This window comes from Pempheris klunzingeri, chromosome 9 (assembly GCF_042242105.1).
Source record: "Pempheris klunzingeri isolate RE-2024b chromosome 9, fPemKlu1.hap1, whole genome shotgun sequence".
NCBI classification, from domain to species: Eukaryota; Metazoa; Chordata; class Actinopteri; order Acropomatiformes; family Pempheridae; genus Pempheris; species Pempheris klunzingeri.
The window spans coordinates 15,902,788-15,928,097 of record NC_092020.1 but is presented as its reverse complement, the minus strand read 5'-3'; the positions used below and the strand labels follow the sequence as shown (position 1 = coordinate 15,928,097).

Below are 25,310 nucleotides of genomic sequence, written 5' to 3'. Positions count from 1 at the left end.
TCACATGCTTTAATCGTAATTTTATATTTTGCCCAAGTAACAAGCAGGTTGGCAGCATTTCAGCAAGCAGGACAGTCAGAAGTTGCAAAATGAACTTCACAGTCTTATTTAGTAGATAGAAAACAGGAACTCCAGCCAGTCATTATGATATATCTTTTACGCATGTACTTATCCCAAGTGATTGGAGACCCAAATTTGGTTATTTTCAATATTCAATACAAACCATTTGGGATTATTGCTATGAATTAATACAGACACAATATGATTTAACCATAAAAATATGAAATAATTAATTAATAATTAGTCAAATATATATTTTTTTAGGAAAATGAAGTTTTTGAAATAAAACTGATAGGAATCAAATAAAATGGCCTGCAATAAATGTTGGTAATGTGAAAAGAAGCAGGATGAAAGGAGTATAAGACATTTCACTGCCAGTTATTTCACAATTCCATGGTTACATTACATAATTTCTATGCATTTATTCATATGTTTATTTATTTCATTATATATTGAATAAAAAGAGTAACAACCCATAAGTCATGGTCATGGTGTGTGCGTGTGTGTGTGTGTGTGTGTGTATGTGAGGACAGGACACAAACGACATGATGTAACATCAGAAAGATCTACAGCTCAAACAGAGCAGCTCAGGTCATCACTATTTGTCAGTAGTGTATGAGTGATTTCTGAGTCATAATCAACCACATTATCTCTCAAAAATCTCCTTACATTTCATCATACTTACAATACGCCATCAAGATCGCTCTCTACACATTCACCCTCTGCTTTATTAATGGCCTCAGGCTGCCTCTGATTCATTTACTTCAATCTAATTACTTGTCTGTCTGGTCTGAAGCTCCGAGTTGTCTTCACGGTGCAAATGGGCCTTCTCCTGGCTCCGATTTGCGGAGGTCCTCTGGAGGGGACCCATCTCCTCTGCAGGACCTGTCAAGAAGTGTATTCTTGTAGTCAATACCAGTTAGTGCTGATCCAAACAACTTAAATAACGCCGAAATTCTTCATGCCTGTGTTGTTCTACCTGGAGCAGCATCTTTTCCATCCTCTTGCTGGTTGTTGCTCATGTTATTTTCCCTTTCTGAGAGCAGCCCATTTGACGCGAGCTGGAAACAGCAAGGAAAACAAGCACACAGAGGGTCTGAGCTATAACACCCGGGAGGGATGGGTAATAATTCACACTCACATAACGTGTGCAGCCCTGCAGCTAAAGACCATTAAACGTTATCTTATCTGCAGTATTGGTCCTTTCCTCTCACCTTCTCTGGTTCAAACTCCACTTTCAACAGCAGCCTCATGTAGCTCAGGAGGAGGAGGAGACTGAGGAAGATGAAGTTACTCGAGACGCCCACCAGGGCTGATAGGAGAGGGAAGTTGAACAGCAAGTATCTGACAAAGGGAAATAAAGCATCATTATAGCATCCCAGTAATTATGATGTGGTGAGGTGTTAAAATGGCTGCCACTTTATCTTCTCTCAGTTAGACTCGTCCTTCTGTGTCAGTAGGTGATACTCAATAATTTCCTTCAGCAGCCCGCAGACGAGTAGTTTTCTCTGTGGGCTGCTGAAGGAAATTATTACTATAAGTGTAGGTGGAGACGTTAGAAAATGAGTTTTTCCAAACTTAACATATCTCGTGGTTGCAGTTGTTGAATTCTGGTCGAATGTTGGTGGAGAAATGTATGTGTCTTCCTCTTCTGTGATTTTCTCAGATTTTTGTCTTTTTTCCTTTTTCCAAAAGGAACGTCACCAAAACATAGCGTTTAATGAGATTACTAACACATTCTCTAGATAGTACCTGGAACAACCATGTTATATTGTAGAAATTACCCTCAGAAATTAGACAAACTATCTATTGCAGCCTTGGTTTCTGCTTTAAAATAAGACAAAACATGTAATAAGATGATGTATCATCAGTACTGTACATCAGTTTCATGTTACATGTGCACTATGCCGGTGACTCCTACCTTAAACCAGTGAAATGAGCATGAATGTAGAGCTGAGACGAATAGATCTGCACCTTGCTGGACAGGATCTCAATGACGGCCGTGACAGAGGGGAAATACTGTTCATGGAGAAAAACTTATCAGGTAGACTTCAACAAAATCCTTGTGTGCTTTTCCAACACAGTATAAATATTCATTAAAAACAGTGCAGGACTCACTGGGTCATCAGTATAATCTGAGAAAAGCTCCACCTCCAGCACTTGCTTCTGCTCAGTGGCTCCACTCAGAAAGGCCGGGAGGAACAGCAGCGTTCGCAGGTACCTCAGCAAGTCTGAACGGTACCGCAGGATGCTCTGACCACAGCAGGACAACACAGTCAACCTGACATACACACCGGCACTGGAAATTCTTTTTTTTCAGTCCCTTTTGGATGAATTAATTTGCTCTTTTCTTATGAAAGTATGACGCCAGTCAGTGATGATGACCGTTTAGGAAGGGATGATGTTGATGTTGTCATAGACGCAAAAGTTTTGTCTTCTGTATAACTCAATGATTGGCTTGTCAGTTAATGATCACTAACACAAGCTGATCTCAGTGAATAATTTTCAGTGGGTTTGCTCCTTTAGAGACTTGCACTGACCAACCAAAAAAACACCTGTCCAATGTTATGAAGTGTAATAAAATTGTTTGGCAAAGTTCAGTTTTTGTTTAAACAAAAACTTGGTAACTTTTTGTATTGACTCATATCTAGAGTGAGTTTTAATGCTGGACTGTGTGGCCTTGCATTTTACTGAAAATTACTGAAAGCACTCTGTGAGGCTGATTCATATATATGGAACTCCACAAAATACAGCCATAAAAAGTACCATATCATCAACTCTAATATCATGTGAGGCTTCAAAAGAAGTATTTATTTGCTGCACTGGATTGTATTACAAAGTGCATATCTTTAACTGATTGCTCAGTGTTCAATACAGTAATTAAGGTGAATGATGGCATCCGTTACATATCTAAATACTTTACTCCCACCATGTATTTGCAGTCAGTCAGTTCACACGTTAGTTTTGCCACCTGAGCACTGAGATCACCTTGTGTTGCAGTGGAGCTTTGCAGCAGGCGTAAGCAGGCCTAATCTGGCTCTGACCAGTCTGTGTGATTAAAAGGTTATTGTGCGTCAGCGCTGTACTCACAAAGCGAGAGCTGGAGGCGGACAGCAGTTGTCTTGCCTGGGAAACACACAGCAGCACAACAGTCGATCAGTTTGCAGTTTGCAGGAGGTAGTAGTGAAGCACTGTTTAACTGTATATACATGTGGTCACTGAGGTGCTGAACAAATGCTAACAAAATCTTAGTGCAACTCACAGTGCGAGCAGAGGAGGCAACTTGCCCTCCATCCCGAGAGAAACAGGCCGTCTTGATCATGAACATCCCCAGCTCCTGATTGACCGGAGAATCAGGCATCTCCAGCTGCAGAGAGATCCGATAGGCCTGGCCAAATGTCAGCGCCTAAATGTCCATTTTAAAAAGATGATAGCATTTTTCTATGAATAAAGAAATATTTGATACACAAACAGAGACAGATAGATACATAAATAGACAGATGCATACACACACATGTTCATACACTAAAAAAAGTGGGGGTGGTAGTTTATTCAACTTACAAATGTACACTTAGTGTGTTGACAACTACTATTTATATTTCTTTTCTGAAATAGAAATGTATCATGCAGTACTGACAAACAAAACAAGTCATTGCTTTGTGACTCGTGAGGCATGAGACTTACCTGAGCTGGTTAGGATGGTTTAACATGAAATCATTGCATATACAACATATAAAAAAGTCATGTCAGTTTAAAAGATAGTAATGGAATATACTGACATAATAATAGACCTATAAATTGACATGTTAGTTGAATTGAACATGAATAAATCATTTTCAGTAAACATGATTTTGATATGTGCAACTTTTCATGTTAATCCTACAGTTATTTTTTTCAGTGTACATACATGATTCTTGTTCGTCATCAGAGAGATGTTGGCCACTGGATAAGAGCACAAAAAAGAAGTGGGAGATTCACAGTCTGTCCTGCAGGTGAAAACATAAATGACAGAGAGTAAAAGCAAGAGGAAATCAAACACACACACACACACACACACACACACACACACACACACACACACACACACACACAGTAACTACAGTCTATGTTTTTCCTGATACAGCTGGACAGGACTTCACATACACACCTGTAGTAATAGTACACAGGTGTGGAAAAAGCCGCCATGGGCATGTAAGAGTAGTAGAAGCTCCCATATAAAAAGGTGGCAATCCAGAGGAGCAAGAAGAGAAAAGACAACACGAAAACACCCTGTATAACTCTCTGCCAGATGTGTGATGTCGTCGTGACGACAGTTTCCTGGAGCCTCAGCAGCAGCCGAACGATGAGGATCGACGTTTCTCCATCACCTCTAGGATGCAGACTTTCTTGATCCATGAAATCTAAACATTAACAAACAATAAAGTACATTGAGATTTATGGATTCAGACGGGAACAGTTGCAAACACACAGATTAAACAACACACACACACACAGCTCAGAAAGTCAAATTTAACAATATTATAAGCATGCTGTAAAAGGTGAGAAGTAGTAAAGAAGTAGTATAAATGAAAGGATCTACTGACACCGACTCTACTGTTAGGTCAATAGGTTGGGTGGTTGAAAAAGGAAAGGGAAAAAAATAGAAAGTAAGTAGAAAGAAACCCTCAGTGTGGCTGATGATATTATGATCGCATGAAGCTGGAGACACAAGCACCATTTTGACTGTACTGAGAGCTGTGAAACCTCTGTGTCCAATGTCAGTCACAAGCAGCAGCCTTTCATATCAGATGACTCCAAACTGTGTCAACAGCCAAAAGCCATTCTGACTGTTTTACTGTACATGTATTAAGAAGCAAAGAAGAAGCAGCAGTTTGCTTTGACACAATAACAGTTGTGTAACAATGATATTTATAACTGTTCCTCAGGGGATGTTAATAGTCTGTGAAATTAAGATGCTAATTTTCTCATTCCGTCTGACTTAAGTTTTAGTGATCTTTAATGATATAAAAAGAGGAAAGCAGTTGCAACTTTCTCAACACATAAATGAACACTGACATCTAGATTTTTAGATCAGGAGTTATGCTGATCGGAATTATAGTGCGGGTATACTAGAGCATTTTCAATTCAACATCTAAATCAAAACTTGAAGAAAACAGTCTAATTAAAATGTCTATGTGTTGTGGAACAGCATGATGCCAACAACAGAGCTCTGTCTTGCTATAAAAACTCACCTCCGGTTTCTGTTGGCCTACAATGAGCTGTTAGGAAATCACTTCTCCTTTCCTTGAAGTCTCTCGGTCTTGATGAGATTTTGTAAGCAGAAACATCCCCCAATAACTTGTCCCTAGCTCCTAAAAAGCTGCTATTGGACAGTGTTTAGTCCATCCCACATGAGATGCTGCTGCCAACTGGAACAGAGTTCTTAGTACTGAACATGACACTGACAACCGCACAGAGGCCTCAGAACTTAAGTTTATACTTGAAATATTTATATAGCAGTCTGCACAACAAACAACTCACTGTCCCACTGGATTATTTCAGTGAGAACATTGGACGCAACTGAACAGTTCATATTCAAGTAACAAAATATATTATGAGACTTCTTATAAGACTTACTTCATTGTCTACTATGATAATATTGGATGATAACTTGAAGTCAAGTCTGTATTTAGATACATACATCTAAATAAAGATCTGTATTTAGATCTTTGATTCATTCATTGTATTTTCCTGAGTTTGTGTCTGTTTTTTCTTCATTGTTGCTAAATGTGCAGCAAATTCCATATATTTCACTCCTGATTTTGTGATACTTTGCAGTAGTGCTCCTGACTGCCAAATTTAGATATATTTGTTCAAAGGTCCCTCAGTTGAGTAGTATCTACAGATTGAAGTTTAGATCGAGGTTTAAGAGGTAGTATCACACACACAAAACATCTGGAACAATAACAAGATATGTGAATTAGAGAGACATGGATGGAATTAAGTGTCTATACGAATACTTAGGGACGAATTAATTATCATACTTAAACAGATGTAGATATAAATTAAGAAACAGGAGTCCAGAATGAGTTATATAAATGAAAGTTAGTGGCTCTATGCACAGGAAAGAGAAAAACAAAGATGTAATGAACAAAAGTTATAAGGGCAGAAAAAAGTGAGAGAAACAATCTTTCACCAAGAGGGAGCCATCCTGTGGCAGAACAGAAAAAACCCGCCAAAATATCTGTCGGCGTAGAAGAAGAAGCTTTCGTCCAATCACACGCAGCGACTGGAGCAACCGGAAGAGGTCCAATTTTACGTTTTACAGTTAAGCGTCTGGAAAACTGCTGGAAGGTATTGTTGTACTTATGTTTCTCAAATAGTCTTTAAAGGCATTTAACTAAACGTTTAATAATGTTTAAAAAGTGAGAAAACACATGATATGATCAAACCTCTGATGAGGAGTATTGTTGCGGTTGTTATCAAAGCTCCCAAAATTCATCTAGACAAGCAATTATTAAACCAGCAGCTTTTGATGCTAACATGTATCCCCTGAAAACCCTGTCAGAGAAGCCTTTAGAAAATAGTTAAAAATAGTTGATAACAAATAACCTGTACAGTAGCCAATGGTGGAAGACTTATTCAGGTATTTTACTGAAGTAAAAGTACCAATGTCACACTGTAAAAATACTTAAGTAAAGTCCAAGTAAAAGTCCTTCATTGAAAAGTATAAAATGAAGAAAATGTACCATAAGCATTAAAAGATAAGGTACTCAGTGCAGAAAAATCGTCACTTTTGAGAAGCTGTAAACACTTATTACATGAAAAATGACAAACTAACAAAGATTACTTAATTGGCTAATAATTTCAGCTGTACTTGTATATATTGTTGGGTAGTTTAATTTATAACAAACCATCAACAGTAATTATAATAGAGTAAAGAGTACATTATTTCCATCTGAAATGTTGTGGAGGTGAAGTAGAAAGTGCCATAAAAAGAAGACAAGTACAAGTGCTTGTGTAAATGTACTTAGTTATATTCCTCCATTGCCTATACTGACACCAGCAATTATTCTTAAAAAAGGAGGAGATTTGAGAGACAGTTGTTAAAAGTTTGAAATCACTGCTAAGGTTGCAGATGCTCAACACACTTTGGTAAAATTTCATGTTTCAACAGAATAAAAGAGCATAAATGAATTGTTTTTCACCTGTTCTGTCTTCCGTTTGCAGGATGTCCTGTAACACAAGTGTGACTCGTGTTCAAGTGTCTGTGGGCCAGGCGCAGCGAGCCCCAGTCCACCTAATGCCCTGTGAGATTGAACACGATGGTTCGGCGCAGGTCTCACAATACTTGACTGCTACCATTAAAGACTGCAAACAAGGTACACTCAGGATATGCAGTTTGAAGCCTCTCGTCCAGTCGACTAATGCTAATTGTTATTGGACCGGTTTGCAGTTCATAGAAAACAGCAGTGGGAAAAAATCCCAGTAAAAAAGAATTACACAAATGATCACCAGATGTGGTGATTTTCTTTTTATTACATTTTTAAACGCTGTCCATGCACCACTGACTATGTTTTAATGTCAGTCTTGCAAGGATAAAAGGTAAATGTGAACGAGTGTCTAGCAGAGTTACCAGACTGTTACCAAGATTTTTGAGCTAATGATAACCTGTTATTTAGTTCAGAAAGATCCCAGGTTAGGATGGGTGTTGACTCCATCTTGGTAAGGGGATAGACAGCATTATCATTCCAAATGTATAATCTTTTTCCCATCACAGAGAAGGCAGTGTCATTCAGAGGGCGTGGGCTGAAAGGGCAGGAGCTCAGCTGTCCGCAGGGCTACACTGGCTTGGTGCTGAAAGAGGTCAACAAGCCCGGGTCTGACCAAGAGGTAAACATTACTGATCATCTTTCATATGTTTGACTGGGTAAGTCAATCAGCATGGGGCATAACATCAAATATGCAGTTTGTGTAGGAGAGGATTTTGTTGCTATGTCTGCATGATGCTAAATAATGTGCGTGTGCGTGTGTGTCCAGGACAGAACGATTAGGTTATCCTCTGTGTTTGACAAGCTGACCTACTGGAACCTGGAGACGCATCCGAACTCTGACGATACGGTCGTGATGGCGATGGATTGGCCAGAGCTAGCTGAGGCGGTGGGTCATTTTCGCTGTTAGCAGCTGATTTTAAAAATAACTGGTTTAATGAAGCAATGAAGCTAACCTTTGTCACCCAGTAATTTTAAAGCTTATCAGTTTAATTACTTCGAACAAGACAAGCGTACTTCTGTGGTGATCTGTCAATATCATAGATAGTATCAGAGTTTGTACAAAGGCTTGAAAGTTTGGAAAGTGATTAACTTGAACTGTTCTAATGGTTAGACATATGCTTGAAGATGAATACACTCTGGTGTTTCATCCAAACAATCACTCATGCAAACCAAAAATCTTTTAGTGAATGAAACAATCCTGTCATCATATTTGTGTATATTTGTCTCCTGATGTGTCACACTAGATGATAATTCTAATCAAAACATACAATCAAATATGAACAGCTGGTAAGATAAACAATGTAACAATATATACATTGATTGCTGTGAATATAAAGGAATTCTGTTGACTTAATATTTTACAATTGCAATCTTACTCTTAAAAAGCCGTATGAACCCTGTCGTATGTGATTCCTAATAACTAGAATATTATCTAACTTTGGATCATTAAGAGGGATCAACAAAGTTATTTAGATAAGTAAATTTGTGGTGTTATGGTATACTGATTTTCAGTCCAGCAGACTGATTTTAATTGAAACATTAGTTTCTGTCACATATGTGCTGTTAATCTTTAATGTACACCCTGTTGACTCTTTGGTTAAACTCCAGTCCACATGCTAATAATAATCTGTATGACTAGCAGATATATTAGGCTTCATTTTAAATGACACGATGATGTCTATTTGCTGTTGGAACAGTGTTGTGGCATTGTCATTTTTATTGTTTCCAAATCAGAATCAACAAAAACTGCTACATTGATAACAATATTTCATCAGAATATCATTTGGTATGAAATACGAGGACACAGAGGCAGATAGATTTGTAGTTGGACGTTGACATTTTGTGTCTTCGTAGATCCACGGGCCAGTAGAAGACTGAAGACAGAGACAAATCCTCCTGCAGAGAGGTGGCAGGCTGGTGTCACCTCACTGTGTTGGAATAAAATGTACAGTTTGCTGATTACTGGCTACAGTCAGTGAAAACACCTCAGAAATGCTAACAAGTCCAGTGTTACTGCTGCAGAGCAGTGAGTAACAAATGTAATGATCATATTTTTTTGTATGTTTTTGTCATTTTGTAGTGAAATAAAATACTAATAACAAAAAATAATATTGACTGACCACCCGCTGCATTGTGATTCACTGAAACATTACAGTATGTACACATTGTTTCTACAGAACAGTGTTTATTCACAAGGTGACATTTAGATTTTGCACATTGGCTGACTATGAAACCCTCTGAATGTTCAGTGACTCAGCCGTCCCTTATGAGTATCCAGTGTAAACCTCTTGGGTTTGTATGGTAACACCAATACGAACCAGTTTTCATGACAAAGAAACCATAGTCTCAAAACATGTGAAATGGTCAACAAACTCCAAAAGTGTCAAACGGGCATTCAGGCACATTTAAAGTTTAAATTTCAACATTTAAAGAGAGGGCAGAATTACTGCATAAGTCAACGTATGCTCATACTGTATTCTGTTGTAGTACAGGAAGAAAAAAAAAGAAAGGAAAGGTCAGACGTCCAATATGCCAAACACATAACAAATGTATTCACTCCTCCCTTTACCTCCACCACTCTCCTACCAGGGAATGTAAACTAAACCAGTTTTTCATTCCCAACAACTTTTAAACAGACCCTGAAACAGCTGAACAAAATCAATGAACTATGTTGCAAAATCACAAGTAAGGACAAGACAACCACGGTGCCAAGAGAATCCAACAGAATTTACAGTTGACCATTTCCTACTCCATCAAATATACTGTACACATCAGCTGTCGGTGAAGAGGCTTCATCAAAACTGGTGCAAGGAAAAGGCTTGTATAACAAGTTATAAAATGGCACAATCTGAGTCTGTTATTAGAGTTTGTGCTTTTAAGTCAACAGCTCCAACGGTTTCGTCTTGTAAATAAAACAGACAGGGCTATACTACTACATTTACAATCAGTCAAACTTTGCTGGCACAGTTACACACTGAAAAGGCAGTCGTACAAAGTACAATGATGTTTCTAATCAAATCGAAATACAACAGCTTTCTCTTATTTGTGTTTTGGGTGTGTGTGTGTGTGTGAGAGAGTTATTGTAGTTGTGTAGTGAAGGGGATCAAATGTCCTCCAGTAGAGTGGAAAGCCAGGGTGTCTGCAGGGTGTTTGGAAATACAAATATATGACGACAATATTTGGATGAACTGAAAAGGATGGTTTGTGAGAGGTGCTACAACTGGTGGCAGTAATATCCTTGTTTTTTTTTAAAAAAGTACTACAGTACTTAAAGTAAACAAATTATTTCACTTTTTTAAAAATCTTTTTACTTCATTATTTGTTTAAATCTAGTACATATTTTATCTTACCAGTGTCATGAGCAAGTGTGCAGTATTAAGTATGACTGTAAATAAAGTATCTGGTTTGGGTAGAGTTCAATTCAAAAACAAAATAGAAAATATAGTCTTTGTCCTTTCCTTCCTGGAAATGGGATATGAGTCTGGATGGTTGAAGTTGAAAATAGGACTTGAATCAATTCTGCAAAATTCTACATTTCTAGGGAAGATCAGTGAAGCTAAGACACAGACGACCTCAGAGATTAAAATGATGAAAAGCAAAAAGCAGAGGAACGTCACAAAACTGTTGGGGATTCAATTCTGAAAGAAATATCAGTTTTTTCAGGTTTTTGTGAAAATTGTTAAAAAAATTTGGAATTCGGCCACCTGGGGAACCAAATCCTGGACCTTCATATCGGCAGAGGAAGTGACCTGTTGACTGCACCACAGAGGAGAAACGGTTTTTCACACATCTACTAACAAGTTTAGGCAATGACATCACGTGTGTTTTTATCTGTCTGAACACATCTTTCTGCTGGTTTCAGGTGTATTGCCAAATACTTTGGTGAAAGTTGTTAACAAATGAGATGAAATAGACAATGCTCAGCATGTTTGTAAATGTTAACAAACATCTGAAATGAAGACCATGAACTGAGGCCTGATATTTCTAAAGTTGAATTTAATAAAATGTAAGACTTTAAAAACCTGTAGATACCCTGAATTTTCTTCAAAGTGAGGACATTACGTTGATCCTTTCAAAGTTGCGAGGATTAGTCAATAAATCGATTAGTTGATCAACATAAAATGAATCTATTTCCATAAATTTCTAATCATTTTGAGTAATTTTCTAAGGAAAAGGGAGACTTTTCTGGTTCCTCAAGTCTTCTATGGTAGTAAAGTAAATATTTTTGAACTTTTAACTTTTGGTACCCGATAAAGATATCTGAAGGTATAACCTTTGATTTAAGGAAATTGGGACATTTTACACCATTTTGACAATTTATAGACCAAACAATTCATTGAGAAAATACTCACTAGTTGCAGCTCTACTAGATTTTTAAAAGTAGAATTAAAGTTAGGATGTAAGGTGAAGTTTAGGTCTGTGTGTTTAAGTACAGAAACACTCTGTGTGTTAGCTAAGAGATGGTGGTGGTGGCGGCTGTGAGGGTGGTGGCTGTGGTGGCAGAGAGGGCTCCATGTCTGCCTTGCTGCGTTTGGCCGGCAGTGTGTGGTCGTGAGCTTTGCGAATGTGTCGGTACAGGTCACCGGATTGTGTGTAGCTCCGGTAGCAGTAGCGACACTCATAAGGACGTTCGCGTGTGTGGACAATGGCATGACGCCTTAGTGTGTATGTACATGAGAAAGTCTTCCCACAGACTCCACATGTAGGGAGGTCCTCCACAAAGTGGCCCACAGAGTCCTGGAAGTCCTGGAAATAGGCAGGAGCATCTGATTGGTGCTGAGCTGCTGACGGAGGAATAAGGGAGGTGGCGAAGGAAGAAGTGTCCTGGGAGGAAGGGCCGGCACCGGAGGAGGAGGATGAAGGAGAGAGAGGGAAGGAGTAATCATTTGAATGGGAGGCCATTTGTAAGAGGCCCTGTGAGTGGGAGGAAAGAAACTGAGGGCTGTTCAGCTCCTCTTCTTGGATGTCATCTTCAAACTCATCATCTACTTCCATCACTGGCTCTCTCTCTCCTCTTTCATCTTTCTCCTCCTCCATCTCTTCATCAGATATAACAATGGCCTCCACTTTGACTTGGACATGCTCTCCATCATTGTTGTCTGTCCTCACTCTGCACATAAGAGGGTGAGGCCTTTCACTTCTAGTGGTGGGTGGAGCTCCTGCATCCCCCTCGGCTCCCCTAATGGTTCGGTTCTGTGCTGAGGGACAGTCTAAACTTTGGCGTTGGAGTGACACAGCGCTCTGGATTCGAATCTGGGGAAGCGCACGCTGTGATGGCAAGTGTGTTGGGTTTGTTTCTAAGTGTGTAGTTAGTGCTGGTGCTTGGATCAACATGACCATCTGTTGTCCTCTGCCTGATGTACCTCTGTGGTCAGTCTCTAGGGGTTTCCTAACAGAGGCATCATGGGGTAGTCTTGGCACGTCCTGATGGGGGCTGGGGGAGAGGCTGGATTCTGACTGGGAAAGAGCAAGCACTGATCGACAAGTAGCCTGGCTCAATGGCACCAGAGAAGAGGAAGACGAGGACGGCTGCTGGTTACTGCTGTGGCTAGAGAAAGACAAACAGACAGGAAGATATACTGTAAAAAGTCTTTTAGTATCAACAAATCACAAGAATGTATGTCAATGCATGGAGGAACTCACAGGATTCACTTAAAGTGAAGAAACTTCCCTAAAAAATAATAGAAATTCATAAAAAAAACACCACATTCAGAGGACAGACTTTATCACAGCACCTCATTGGAGCTTTTGGTTAATAATAATAATAATAATAATAATAATAACAATAATGATTTACAATTTTTGATCTTTTTATGTTAAATATTGATTTTATTGCATCTGAAACAAAAACAAATTCCTTTAACACAACACTTTTGACATTCTTGTGACCTTTTGACCTCTATTCTGCTTTAAGCGCAAAGCAGAATAGAGCAGCTATTTAAAGTTTAAATTAAAAATAACACTGTTCACAGTGACCAGTAGTCTAATATTAACAGTAAACTCGTGTTTGTGGAGTGTTCCTATTCTTTTTCAAGTTAAAGTACAATCTAAAATTTTAAAACACACCCTTACCTGTATGCCTCAGTGGTGCTGCAAGGGCTGCAGAGTGCCGAGCCCTCTCCCTGACTTCCAGAGGCACCGGCAGACTTGCATGCAATGAGGCTCTGCACCAGCTCCCCACCTAGGGGCAGAGGAGGGACGTCCATGCCTGGCTGCGTGGTATCAGCAAGGTCAGGACTTAGAGGAGTCTGAAGTCGTGCCTCTGATGACCCCCCACTAGTCCGCCGCTCAGACTTCACAGACTCCAACTGACTCCTCTCTGTCGTTATGGATACTGATGAGAGTGGTGGTACCATAGCACCTGGATTCATGTGTTCTTCTGCCATGGCCACCACATGCTCAGCTCCACCGTCATCCCCATCCTCCCTCCTTGTCTCTATTGCCTGCCTCACACCAGCACTCTCTTCAGAGCGAGTGCTGTCTGCCTCAGCCAGAGGCCCTCGTCTCTGCAGTCGTCTCTTACATACTCTCACCACCTCGTTCATGTGCAGAAAGCTTGCGGCCGCCAATATGTCCTCCACTGGTGGAGACTCATCCAGCTGCAGCACGCCTTCATAGACAAAGTCTAATAGCAAGCTAAATGCAGCAGCCGTGACAATGTCGCTGTCAAGTGTGACAGAGCTGCTGGTGCTGTTTCCACCGATGACTCCAGGAGAGTCTGAGTAGAACATGTGGAAGAAAGGTGAGCAGGAGGCCAAGACAGCCCTGTGAGCCAGGAAACGGGATGAGCCCACCAGGACGGTGCAGTCACAGAGGAAGCCCCGCTGGCGCTGGGACCTCAGGGCTGATAGCAGCTGCTGGGAGTGCTGGGGGAACTCCATCACCTGAGGGACATAGAAGATAAACCTGAGAGAAAGCAGAGACATAAAGATACAATGCTGCTGTCACTGAAATTAAGATAATGAGAGTATGTGGATTATGCTAATCACATTTTCTTCTAGGGCCAACCTAGTAAACATCTTATCATGCTTTATCTACAAAAGGGTAATCCCAGAGGGCAGTTTTATGAACATGGGGGCACCATGTTTCCTACGCCGCACCCCGTGAATCAACCACTGGATGAAGTGGTAAAAGTGTTAACATTTTCTGTTAGTGGGAACCAGCCTTTTAGCTAAATCATTATAATCTTATCTCACAATGCCTTTCGAGGTTAATGCTAATGCTTTGCTAGGTTAGTTAGGGGAACAGTTACGTCTTAAAGGTAGAACATAAACATGTAACACCTAAAAGTTATAAACTGAACATTTATTAAATCAAAAAGCAGTTCACTCACAGACAGTGTGGCCTCTGTCTCTCTTTATAAACCCTTTATTGACATTTCAGAGTCTTCAGACTGCTGCCATCCGTTAACGTAGCTAACATTCAGTTTCCATGGTGACCTGCCCGACTGCTTCAGTCCCCTGGCAGCTTGTCTGGGAGCTAAGTCTCAGTCTGTAGTAAATACTGCACAAAAAGAAGACAGCTTGGACCACACAGGTCAGAGAGAAACACGGCAAACAGCGTGACATGTAATATATAAGAGTCGAGGTTTTCCAGCGAGAACAGGCGGAAAACGAGCAGCAGCATCTCCAGCTATGCTAACGTTAGCTAGCCAAGTTAGCTCAGCCTCTGTGTGTAAAATTCCTGCACCGGAAGCTCCAGCAACCGCGGTATTTTTTGTTTGGATATATCAGCATGAGTTTTGCGCTACTGTGAAATACCCAGCAGCAATGCAGCGAGGAAATTCCTCACATTTATCGTGGATGTGAAGAATATTTTCTTACCTGCAGCTGCTGTCTGAGTTGTGTTTTCTTTCCAGGATGAAATGCAGCTTTTCCTCTGTGGTGTCAGGGCACCGCAACAGTGCCACCTACACGCGGACAACGACAGCACACAGGAAGTGGGAACCTGCACGTTTGTTGACAGCTGTTGGGTGACCACAAGTGTGATCTTACGCAAAGTCCCGGTGAATTAAGATCAGTACAGTTTACAATATTACATTCAACAGCTCTACATCATGATCTGAATGACTTAATTGCATTTGAATGGAAAGTGAGAGAGGAAGAAGTGGAGGGAGAGGAAGGAGAGGAAATCGTGGTGGAGAGGTGAGAGATTGTCGCCCCATAAATTTGGATATTGTCCCGTCGCTTTAACAGTTCACAGACTGTTTACTGACTCATGTTACCCCTGTAGAGACTATCAAGGCAAGCAGTAAGAATTTTCTGCAATGGTAATCTTACACTTCAACCAGAGCTATAATTAGAGCTGAATTTGAGTGTGTCTGTCTGTCTGTCTGTCTGTCTGTTATGAACGATGCCTTCTCCCTTACCAGGACAGAGATGTCCACCTGTCTAAATCTATGTCTTATGCTCTTCGCCATGGAGCCAATAAAATGGGTCTTCAAATGGGTACAGGTGAGCTGCTTATGATCAGTTTCAGATAACACAAGTCTCCCTTCTGATAACAAGTATGGACTTAGTTTTAATTTTCTATTCTGATTTAAAGCATTTCAACAGGTGCTTTCCTATGATCATTGTTTTTGTGCTATTTTTCGCTCTCATCTGGTTCAAACAGACATAGCAAAGGAAATATTTTACAAAGGCTTCATTAAAACACTTAGGTTATTCAACTATAATAAAGTTAGATATTTGTCTGTTTCATTTTTATAACTTTGCTCACTCAGGTGTTACACAAAAACTTTCCATGCAAAGAAATCTTATTGTTTTATCAGCAGTATTGACAATATTTAAGGATTTGCGGGGTCTGCACACACTCATATTGAAATATTTGCTGTTAATTAACCGCAATACCTAATACAGCCAAGGTAATAATGTGGTGTAGGGCTACCTTTTAGTGGTCCAACAAAACTTACATTGACTATGTGATATGATTTTGCTGTAAGTTAGTATTTTTTCTGTTAGATTGAGGTCTAGAAATATCATGGGCTTTCTTGCAGCATCATTCATAACACCAACATCCGTATGTAGTGTTGACCATAGCCATAACGGCTCTTATCCTCACAGATGGCTTCCTGTTTGTGGACGACCTCCTGGCTCACCCGCAGTTCAGCTCATACTCACTGGAAGATGTAGAAAGAGTCGTGGCCACAAATGACAAGCAGCGATTTAAGCTCCGCCCCCACCCGGAGGACAGCCGCCTGCAGATCCGAGCCAGTCAGGGTCATTCAATCCAGGTAACTCTCAGAGGAGGTGCCTCTATTCATGAAAAGAGACAGGCGGAAATCTTTGAATGATAAACCACCATGCCAGGATGTATTATTCCCCTGGGTAGATGCTGCATTTACTCTATAAACATATTTATTTATGTATGTTGGGGTGTAAGTGAATGAAAGAGTTTTCCATAAATATATGAGTATTTACTTTGCTCTGATTGAAAATTAACCCCTGATAGTACTAGCAGGTTAGTTAGTCTCTGTGTATTATAACTTAAATGGTCAAAAAAACTCCTCTGTACCTTAATCTTAAATTCTGTGGTAATACTGGTTGCATGTCTGTGTTCAGGTAATGGATCTGGAGCTGAAACCGGTCCTGGCTGGTTCTCCAGACTGCCCTGCTGAGGCCGTGCATGGCTCCTACCTCCGCAATTGGAACTCTATCCAGCAGCAGGGCCTGAGCCGCATGAAGAGGACACACATCCATCTGGCTCCAGGCCTGCCAGGGGAGGATGGTGTTATTAGCGGTAAGCTATGTGTGTGTGTGTGTGTGTGTTTGTATTTGTGAGAGAGAGACAGAGAAAAGAGCATTTAGACACACAGGCTCTACAGAGTCATTCATTTTCCCACCAGGCATGAGGAAAGACTGCGATCTAGCTGTGTTCATTGACGTCCCCAAAGCTCTTGCTGGTAAGCTTATCCACTGACTCCTACCCAATACACTCTATTCAGTCTACATGTTGAGGCAACAACCCCTCTTACATGCGTTTTATGTGTGTGTCTGACTGTATAGATGGTATTGAGTTCTTTTGGTCAGAAAACCGTGTGTTGCTGACAGCTGGCAACGCAGAAGGAAAACTTCTCCCCAAATACTTCAGCCGAGCTTTAAGATTGAGACCTACAAGTAAGAAAAACTACCAAATGGATTCATTCTTTTTCTTTAAAACTTGGATTGAGGCCCAACATTTACTTGTTCACAAAAGTCACTTTTGTTCTGTGTTTCAGGGAGCATCCTGCCACTGCAGTAGCAACAGAGGTTATTGTTCTGTTATTGGTCAAAGCGGAACTCACCTGACTGTGCTAACATCCCATGGTTGGTTGAAGCTTATCCTAGTTCCCTTGGTAACACTTGTCATTTGGCAGGAGAATCCTGGTGAGGTGATTTTGGTCAGCAATATGAAAATATATTCAGAAATCAGCCTAAATTTGACTTCATTGGTAAACTTTTCATTTTTGAAAGGTTCAGGATGACTTCAGGGAAGATAACATTATTTATATATGACAATTCCACAACCTAGAAAGTGTCACTTTTTATTGATGAATATACAGATTTTGTGTATTGACACACAAGATAAGTTCAGTGAGCAGTTGTAAAACATAAAATCCTGGTTACAAACAAACACACTGACCGCTGAGAACAACCTGGCAGGCCTTTACATGGAAGACCATTTGAAGACATATTGTTTAGTGGTTAGTCACGTGACTAACTATGGGAAGCCAGAGGATGCAGAAATTGTGGTTTTAGTTAACGGACTGCTTTAACAGTTTCTTGTAAGATATGGACACACACTCGCCCACACACGCAGCATGTGAGGGGAGATAAATGGCTTGAAGCTTCCTGTGTAAAAAAACAACAGAAATTATCACCATATGTCTCAACCATAAGGAGTGCTAACAACACAGAATGAAAAGTGAATTGTTGTATTTATTTTAATAAATGTTTGTTTATTCATATGTTTATTAGGGAAAACATTTCACATTGGCTTGTATTTTTCTACTTGTTGCTGATTCTTGGCCGCGATAATGTGGCGCCTCAAACTAAAGTCTAAAAATTGCAGTTCTGGACAAAGAGCGGCAGGAAGAGTGGAAACTGTGACACAAAAAAGAAAAGTTACTGTTCAGCTGTTGATTTAACATTTCCATGTCTGATCGTCAAGCCCGCTGATCCTGGACCAGATGTCTGGCAGTTTGGCCCTACAGAAGTCCATCCTGACTAAAGGGGAAGTCAGCACGAGCGCCACAGGACTCTTGAACTGTTTGAACATGTTAAGTCCACTCATGTAGTTTATGATAGTGGTGTTTGTGTGTGTGTGGAACAAAGACTATATAAAAACTTGGACAGAATATCATATTATGACCATTGTCGTATTGTTCTGGTGTTTTTGTGGTTGCCTGAATCGAACAAATAATCCTATTCCATGTGGTCCTCCACTGTTGAGACACACAGGAGGTCTGATGTGGGCTGTGAGGGATTTGTGTGTTTTAGTCTTAGAGGGCTTCGTGGCCACCCGTCAGCTTGTGGAAAAGTTCCTCATTGAGTGTGTCGCTCTTCTCGCGACTGCGCGTCGACATGAAGATGTAGCCTCCAATAAACTCATGAACAATTTTGCAGTCAGCAGTCACGCAGCTAAAAGCGATGTTGACGTTGCCCTCAAACTCTATGGCCACCTGCAGGAGTCAGAAACATGATACAATGTTGATATTATATGAGGGGTTCCTCTAAAAGTTAATCTCTGCACTGTTAGGACTTTAAATGTCTTCATTTTATGTTGGTGTTAATGAGGTCACATTCATACATTCATTTCAGGAAATAATGCTTGATGTTTTTGGATTTCTAAAGTCATAAAGTTATCACACATATATGTAAGGTATGATTTGATAATATATCCTATTAGCAGTAGAAATCTTAGAAGTATGGTCTCTTTAACTAATTCAGTGCCACATATTCCTGGAAATAATAATTTGAGATCTTGCAGACTGCTCAGAAGGTGGATGGAAGTGTGAGTGTCACCTGTCGTATGTCCCAGTTGACATTCCACTGCTTCATGTTGTTGTAGCGCCAGGTCTTCACCACATCCCCCACGCCCAGGTCGATACGGATCAGCCGGTTGGGGGCAATGCCCAGTACCTCATCTTTCCGGCTGCCCTTAAACCTGTTGGGTAAAAACATCTTCAGCTTTTTTTCTTTCAAAAATCATTCTATTTTCTTTATGTATCACCTCTAGTGGGTGCTATTCTGTTCTCAAAAGACAGTTAACCTTAATGGTAATCTCAGTAGTACAGTGTTATTTCATATTACTGTATACATTAAACCAGTTACACTAAAATGTAACTTTTGATGTAACTTTGACTCCACAAAATGGTCTTAAGTCGATGCTAACTGGCATTCAGTTTATTCTGAAAAGCTTTAATTTGAACTTTTGCACTCAACCTGACAACGAAGTATGACAGGCCAAAGTCGGGCAGGGCCTGCCAGATCTGTAGGAAGCGCATCACTGCATCTGTCAGTGAGAGCTGAGCCACGTTCTGGTATGCGTCCAGGATGCGAGGGGTCAGCTGGAGGAGCAGGCACAGAGTAAAAAGTCAAATGTAATTATAATTCTGCTGCCTTGAGCACAAACTGAGCAGGGGGTTCAGATGCAGTACTGCTCGGGTAGATCGGTTGTGCAAAGTCTGTTCTGCCCCCAGGAAAATTATTCATTTTATTTCAGCTTGTAGTTTGGCCCATTGCTAATTGTCACACTCAGTATATAGGATCAGAGAGAGGTTTGTGTGATCCAATCGTCCCGTACTCTGCTAGAGCTGCCTCTCGAAAATGTGACACATCACGTCTACTATATTTGCTCTTCCTTGTGTCTGTGTACACATTCCCACCTCTCCTGTACCTGTTTGGTTTTGTACTTCTTGTGGTAGCGTGGTGACACCAGACTATGAGTATTGATGGTTTCTTCATTGGCAGGTGTGTTGCTATGGGAACCGGAGCTGGTCTTTTGCATAGCCAGGAAGGAGCGAATGCTCTGGATCTCACTCTGGAAACTGCTGTCGGCAAGAGTCTTTCCTTTGGAGCCCAGTCGACATGCAGCCATCCACTGAGCATACTGCTGCTCCTGGAGGGCGAGAGACCAAGATGGAGAGAGAGAGAGAGAGAGAGAGACAGAAAGAGAGAGAGAGACAGAAAGAGAGAGACAGAAAGAGGTTGTGGTCAGTGAGGTGGGATAATGAGATAAAGATAGATGTGTTGAAAGAGAGGTGATGGAAATGCCAAGATGTCATACTGAGATGAGGACAGACGTGCGTGCGCGCGTGTGTGTGTGTGTGGCCTCACGTTCTCACACCGCAGGTAGACCTCATTCATGCCCTCGGGCGCTGGTATCAGGAGTCTGATAAGGAACTTCTGCGCTGCCACATTAACGTCTGGAGCCACCTCACATCCTGTGTGCAGGATGAATTTTAAAACAACACCCAGTGCTAAAATTGGACATTTATAGGCAGAAATGAAGCATGGTGGGAAGAGAAAGAGGAGCGACAAGATGAACTGGGACAGACGTCTATGACATTTTGAGTACACAGTCCACGCCTGAGTCTGCTAAATCATGGTCACAGCACAGCTCCTCTGTATTTATCTTGTCATCCACATCAGTGTTATATTCCTTTTTTATTCATGCTTCATGTCTTCTTTGAGCCCAGAATCTTACTCTTAAAAAAAGGACCCTTAAGTGGTTCATAGTATTGATCCAGGATTACTTGTGACCTTATTAACTTTTTACAGACTGAGAAGAGAGCAGCATTCTCACTTTCTACCATATGTAGAAAGCTCTGTGTTTGTGTGTACCATGTTTCCATGTTGGCATTACATTATATTGCAGTATGTGGTCATTTCAAAGCAGTGATGTGAATAAAGAGGTGGGCTGCAACTTCACCTGGTACTAATGTGTACGTACTTAACGTTCATTTGATAGCTGAACAAATTATTGATGCACAGCAGGGAAACATAATAATAATAATAATAATAACTAAAAGAAACAAAACAACAATAACATATTCAGCACCTTTGAGGTTAATCTGCTGAATGGGCTCTCCGATGCTCTCCTCTTTGCTCTTGAAATAAGAGATGGAGGTATCCTGGAACTTGAACCAGTACTGTTTATATCCCTTCAGAGTCAGCCTCTTTGGTCTGAAACATACATCATCACAACAACACTGTTCATTTTCTACGATATTACCTGCTCACATCAGTTAGAAAATGGAAATATTATGAATATAAATATACACATACGTGTGTACGTGTGTTGATGGGTGGTTGGAAAATTAATCTCACCTGAATATCTTAAGATAGTCGTTGAGCTCTGGTGCAGTCATGTATTCCTGGATGAAAGACAAAGATGCTCTTTGTCATTGGATAAAAGAACACCCAAATCTATCTCCTTATTAAATGTACTGTTTGGATTGTCTTTGGTTATTTCTGTATGATACCCCTACTTGTTTATTTTTTGACATTATGTTTCAAATAAACTGTAAAATGAGTTACAGTCCTAAAATGGTTAACTTTAATCAGAATCATTGCATGTACAGATGTACAGACGACTACATCCAATATGTCTGACCAGCATCTCGGATGCGGAGCTGCTCTCTCCCTCCATCTTGACCTCCAGGGACTGCAGGGCAGACTCCAGGTCGTCCATGGCTGCACTGGAGCTCAGCATTTGGGGCTCTGACTGAGACACCTTACTGATGTGGTACTGCAGGAGTGGAAGACAGGAGAATGAAAAGCTAACAGCTAACACTGTGTGCTATTGCTCTGATCTTTGCTCGGAACAGGGACAGTTCTTTGTGATTAAATACAAACCAAATTAGAACCAGATTCAAGCGCATTTCCAAAGCCACTGAATGGGAGACTCATTTTATGTGGTGTCTAAATTTAAACCCAAGAGTGTTTTACTGGTAATGATCCTTCAGCAGGTTCACCTACAGAAACCATGTTATAACTTTTACTTTTATGATATTAAGTCTTTTGATCCTGTTGTCATGGCTTTACAGTCAAGCACAATATTGTGGTTCAGATTCAGAAGTGTTCCTGAAGTTATTTATCAAATAATGCAGTTTAGATTAAGTGGCATTTTTAAACATTTAAAGACTTTGAGTGATTTTTAACTTTTTGTGCAGAGTTTCTTGCCATTTTTTTTGGCGTATGTTCAATATTATTTTCTCATATTTTTTTTTTTTATTCACATAGAGTTCAAAACTGTGTTAAAGCATAGATTTATTATATCTAACCTCTTAAATTACCCTTAGAATTGTTAATAATCATCAAATTTCTGCATATGATGTGGACAGGATGCAGATGGGAACGTTAAAATTCCTGTAATATGTGACATTTGTTTGTTTCATGAGGGTAGTGTCCAGTTCAACATTAATTTTCCAACATTTCCAAATATTTTGTACCTGTAGGGCTCCAAACAGCATCATCTCCTCCTCAGTGCAGTCGATGTCCTCCAGCAGGATGGCCCAGCGCGCCTGCTCGTAAAGCTGGGTCAGACGGACAACATCGTACTGTAGGCCAAAGAGAGAGTGGAATCAACAGAGGAATGCAATGCCAGATACAGGCACTTTATCTATAAAACAACATGTACACACACCTTGGGTTCTATATCATAGAAGGCAAAGTATTTGAAGCGAAGCCAGATTCTGTCATTTTCTTGGATGCCCTGCTGCATAAGACAACGGGATGAGTCCAACCACCTGAGAGGGAAAGAGAACAGTTTATGAATTTGCATGTGACATACATGTGTGTAGGGGGACTGGCTACCAATTCAAGTAGTTCAAGTTTAAAGTGGATTTGAACTTGAACTTGAATTTGAGGAAGGGAGAGTGGGACAGGCAATGAAAAAGGAAAAAAATGGAAAAGCTGTTTTTCCTGAGTGTGCTCACTAGAGCTGAAATGAAATACTTACAGTGCATTTCATAAAACCTGAAACCCGAACAGCTCCAATCATAATCCAATTACAGGGCAGTGGTAGTAATATCAACTCCAACCCTCTCAGTTAGGAGCTGCTTTTCAGTTTTTCACAGCTCATCAGCACATTTTTCAATTCTGACTTCACTTTTTCAAAAGTCAGTACAGCAGCTGTCAGATGCTGTGGCCTAATGGTTGTGTCTCTGTTTCTGGCTTTGATTTCTGCATATTCATATCCACTCAAGGTCAATGTTCCCAATGTAACCCTTTGTGCTATTTAATTCAGACTCTGTGGTAGCATGTCTGACTTCATATCAGAAGGTTGTGTGTTCAAATAGTGTCAGGGTGTTTCTGCATGAAAATTATCAAAAAAACACAAAGCGCTCTGGACAACTGTGAAATGAGAAGAGGACCAAGGATGGAGAACACTTTCAAAATTAGTTTTCCTGGTACATCGTTAGCTACTTCTAGAGCTTACAGTAAGATCTGTCACAAAATCTGGGCTGCACATGGACCCTCGTGGACTAGATTTTGAAATTTACATCACACTGGTCATCGAGGCCATGGAAATCATTATTGACCTTTAGTGTGTAAGCAGAAAAGAAGGAAGGGAAAGAAAACAAAGTAAGAAGAAAAAACAAGGAAACAAAAAATGGAGACAACAAGAAAATGTTTTATCTGTCACAGCTCTCAGCATGTTGCCAAACACTGTGGCACAACGGTAGTGCATCTGACTCCAGATCAGAAGGTTGGGTGTTCAAATCACGTCAGGGTCATGTTTTATGGTTGTTTATAAATGTAGTAGATATGAAGCTGTGACTTGCCAGAAGGAATGGTGAATACAGCACACAAAAATAACACCCCTTACTCTCCCGGCACTTCCTAAGTTGTGCATGAATCCTGTTGGAATGAACATGTCCGCTGCATAAAACACGCTCTGTAAGTCAACAGTACCCCAATATGGTACATGTAACAATCCTTTGTTACTTGTAACGCATACGAAATTGATGACCCTTGTGGACTAGATTATAAAACTTGGACTTGCCAAGGAGAAAAGGTCCAAAAGATCAGATGGTTGCATGTTCAAATCATGTCAGGGTCAAAACAAGAAATTTGAAAGTTGGTGAGCTTCTCAGTCAAAAGTTCTGGGCAGCACAAGAACGTTTGTACACGGGTCTGTACCTTTTGTGGACTTGGTTAGATGATGAAATTTACATCATGCAACGAAACATGGAGAGGAGTTAAGGAAAGTAAATGAGAAAATCAAACAGATGGTAATACAGTCTATTTTTGGTTTGTCTGCTGATTTCACTTGTTTCAGTTGTTTCCACTTTCTTGGACAACTTTATGAAATTTACATTATGTGGATCCTCTGAAAAGGAAAGGAGACAACTATAAAACAGTTTCATCCCTCCTCGTTTTAGTTTTGGTTTGTCAGCTGATTGTTTGACCAGTCAAGAGGTAGAATGAGACTCTGTGGTGCAACGGTAGCACATCCAATCCAGGAGATGTCCAACCTGAATATTAGTGTTAGTTAATCAAATTAAATCTAATTGTAGGTGATAACTGGACCATTCAGCTGTTTTGTCAGACTCTGTAGTGCAATGGTAGCACGTCTGACTCCAAATCAGAAGGATGTGGGTTCAAATCACTTCAGGGTCAAAAATTCTGTTTAACAGCAAGAACTTTGAAAGTTAAAGAAAAACAGTATTTGCTGATCTTGTCATGTAGACACTCAGTACAAATTTCTCTGCAGCAGGATAACATTTATACATGCGACTGCACCTTGTGAAGTTTATATCATGCAAGGCCACCACAACTCTTATCTGCCTTTAGTGTGCAAGAGGAAAAGAGGGAAACAAAATGAAAAAACAACAACCAAACAGAGGCGGGCCCTGTGCCACAACGGTAGCGCATCTGACTCCAGAACAGAAGGCTGAGTGTTCAAATTCAGTCCTCTGTTCACACTATGCCTCAGAACTATCAGTGAAATAGTGATTCTGTCAAATTACTTACTTTAAACATACTAATCAATGCCCTACGCTGTTTTATG

The 25,310-nt window shown here is 40.4% G+C and overlaps 5 protein-coding genes and 1 non-coding gene across 10 annotated transcripts in view; 3 read left to right on the top strand and 3 right to left on the bottom strand.

Moving 5' to 3' along the window:
* Positions 1-350: 350 nt before the first annotated feature.
* On the bottom strand, positions 351-5,349 carry LOC139207313 (seipin-like). Of its 2 annotated transcripts, XM_070836994.1 has the most exons (10): positions 5,292-5,349; positions 4,208-4,460; positions 3,968-4,046; positions 3,323-3,466; positions 3,151-3,186; positions 2,179-2,313; positions 1,982-2,079; positions 1,275-1,404; positions 1,040-1,121; positions 351-945 (listed from the first exon to the last, which is right to left on the bottom strand). In XM_070836994.1, the coding sequence occupies exons 2-10, from the start codon at positions 4,453-4,455 to the stop codon at positions 830-832; spliced, it is 1,068 nt and encodes a 355-aa protein (XP_070693095.1). In that variant the 5' UTR covers positions 4,456-4,460; positions 5,292-5,349; the 3' UTR covers positions 351-829. The 2 variants fall into 2 exon arrangements, with proteins under 2 accessions (XP_070693095.1, XP_070693096.1); XM_070836995.1 differs by lacking the exon at positions 3,151-3,186.
* A 1,006-nt stretch (positions 5,350-6,355) lies between these two features.
* rnaseh2c (ribonuclease H2, subunit C) lies at positions 6,356-9,422 on the top strand. The gene is made up of 5 exons (XM_070836773.1): positions 6,356-6,393; positions 7,270-7,421; positions 7,820-7,932; positions 8,080-8,199; positions 9,168-9,422. Exons 2-5 carry the CDS (start codon positions 7,271-7,273, stop codon positions 9,189-9,191), a joined length of 408 nt encoding a protein of 135 aa, XP_070692874.1. The 5' UTR covers positions 6,356-6,393; position 7,270; the 3' UTR covers positions 9,192-9,422.
* A 2,278-nt stretch (positions 9,423-11,700) lies between these two features.
* On the bottom strand, positions 11,701-15,216 carry zbtb3 (zinc finger and BTB domain containing 3). The gene is made up of 3 exons (XM_070837103.1): positions 15,137-15,216; positions 13,386-14,197; positions 11,701-12,861 (listed from the first exon to the last, which is right to left on the bottom strand). The coding sequence occupies exons 2-3, from the start codon at positions 14,192-14,194 to the stop codon at positions 11,763-11,765; spliced, it is 1,908 nt and encodes a 635-aa protein (XP_070693204.1). The 5' UTR covers positions 14,195-14,197; positions 15,137-15,216; the 3' UTR covers positions 11,701-11,762.
* An 82-nt stretch (positions 15,217-15,298) lies between these two features.
* trpt1 (tRNA phosphotransferase 1) lies at positions 15,299-18,655 on the top strand. Of its 3 annotated transcripts, none has more exons than XM_070836516.1 (8): positions 15,299-15,457; positions 15,685-15,766; positions 16,376-16,545; positions 16,874-17,051; positions 17,158-17,214; positions 17,318-17,428; positions 17,530-17,617; positions 18,462-18,655. In XM_070836516.1, exons 1-7 carry the CDS (start codon positions 15,398-15,400, stop codon positions 17,550-17,552), a joined length of 681 nt encoding a protein of 226 aa, XP_070692617.1. In that variant the 5' UTR covers positions 15,299-15,397; the 3' UTR covers positions 17,553-17,617; positions 18,462-18,655. The 3 variants fall into 3 exon arrangements, with proteins under 3 accessions (XP_070692617.1, XP_070692615.1, XP_070692616.1); XM_070836514.1 differs by having other exon boundaries at positions 15,682-15,766; XM_070836515.1 differs by having other exon boundaries at positions 15,682-15,766; positions 17,530-17,682.
* The window catches only part of fermt3b (FERM domain containing kindlin 3b), a 22,732-nt gene continuing 15,243 nt past the window's right edge, over positions 17,822-25,310 (bottom strand). For both annotated transcript variants that reach the window (XM_070836513.1, XM_070836512.1), the window contains exons 6-15: positions 22,941-23,043; positions 22,747-22,854; positions 21,909-22,043; positions 21,623-21,669; positions 21,354-21,478; positions 20,630-20,736; positions 20,190-20,411; positions 19,736-19,860; positions 19,316-19,457; positions 17,822-18,972 (exon numbers count right to left, since the gene is read on the bottom strand). In XM_070836513.1, the coding sequence (XP_070692614.1) occupies positions 18,793-18,972; positions 19,316-19,457; positions 19,736-19,860; positions 20,190-20,411; positions 20,630-20,736; positions 21,354-21,478; positions 21,623-21,669; positions 21,909-22,043; positions 22,747-22,854; positions 22,941-23,043 (1,294 nt within the window). In that variant the 3' untranslated portion in view covers positions 17,822-18,792. The remainder of the gene's footprint in view (positions 18,973-19,315; positions 19,458-19,735; positions 19,861-20,189; positions 20,412-20,629; positions 20,737-21,353; positions 21,479-21,622; positions 21,670-21,908; positions 22,044-22,746; positions 22,855-22,940; positions 23,044-25,310) is intronic.
* trnaw-cca (transfer RNA tryptophan (anticodon CCA)) lies at positions 24,848-24,919 on the top strand. Its single transcript has one exon. It is a non-coding gene; the product is annotated as a tRNA-Trp (tRNA).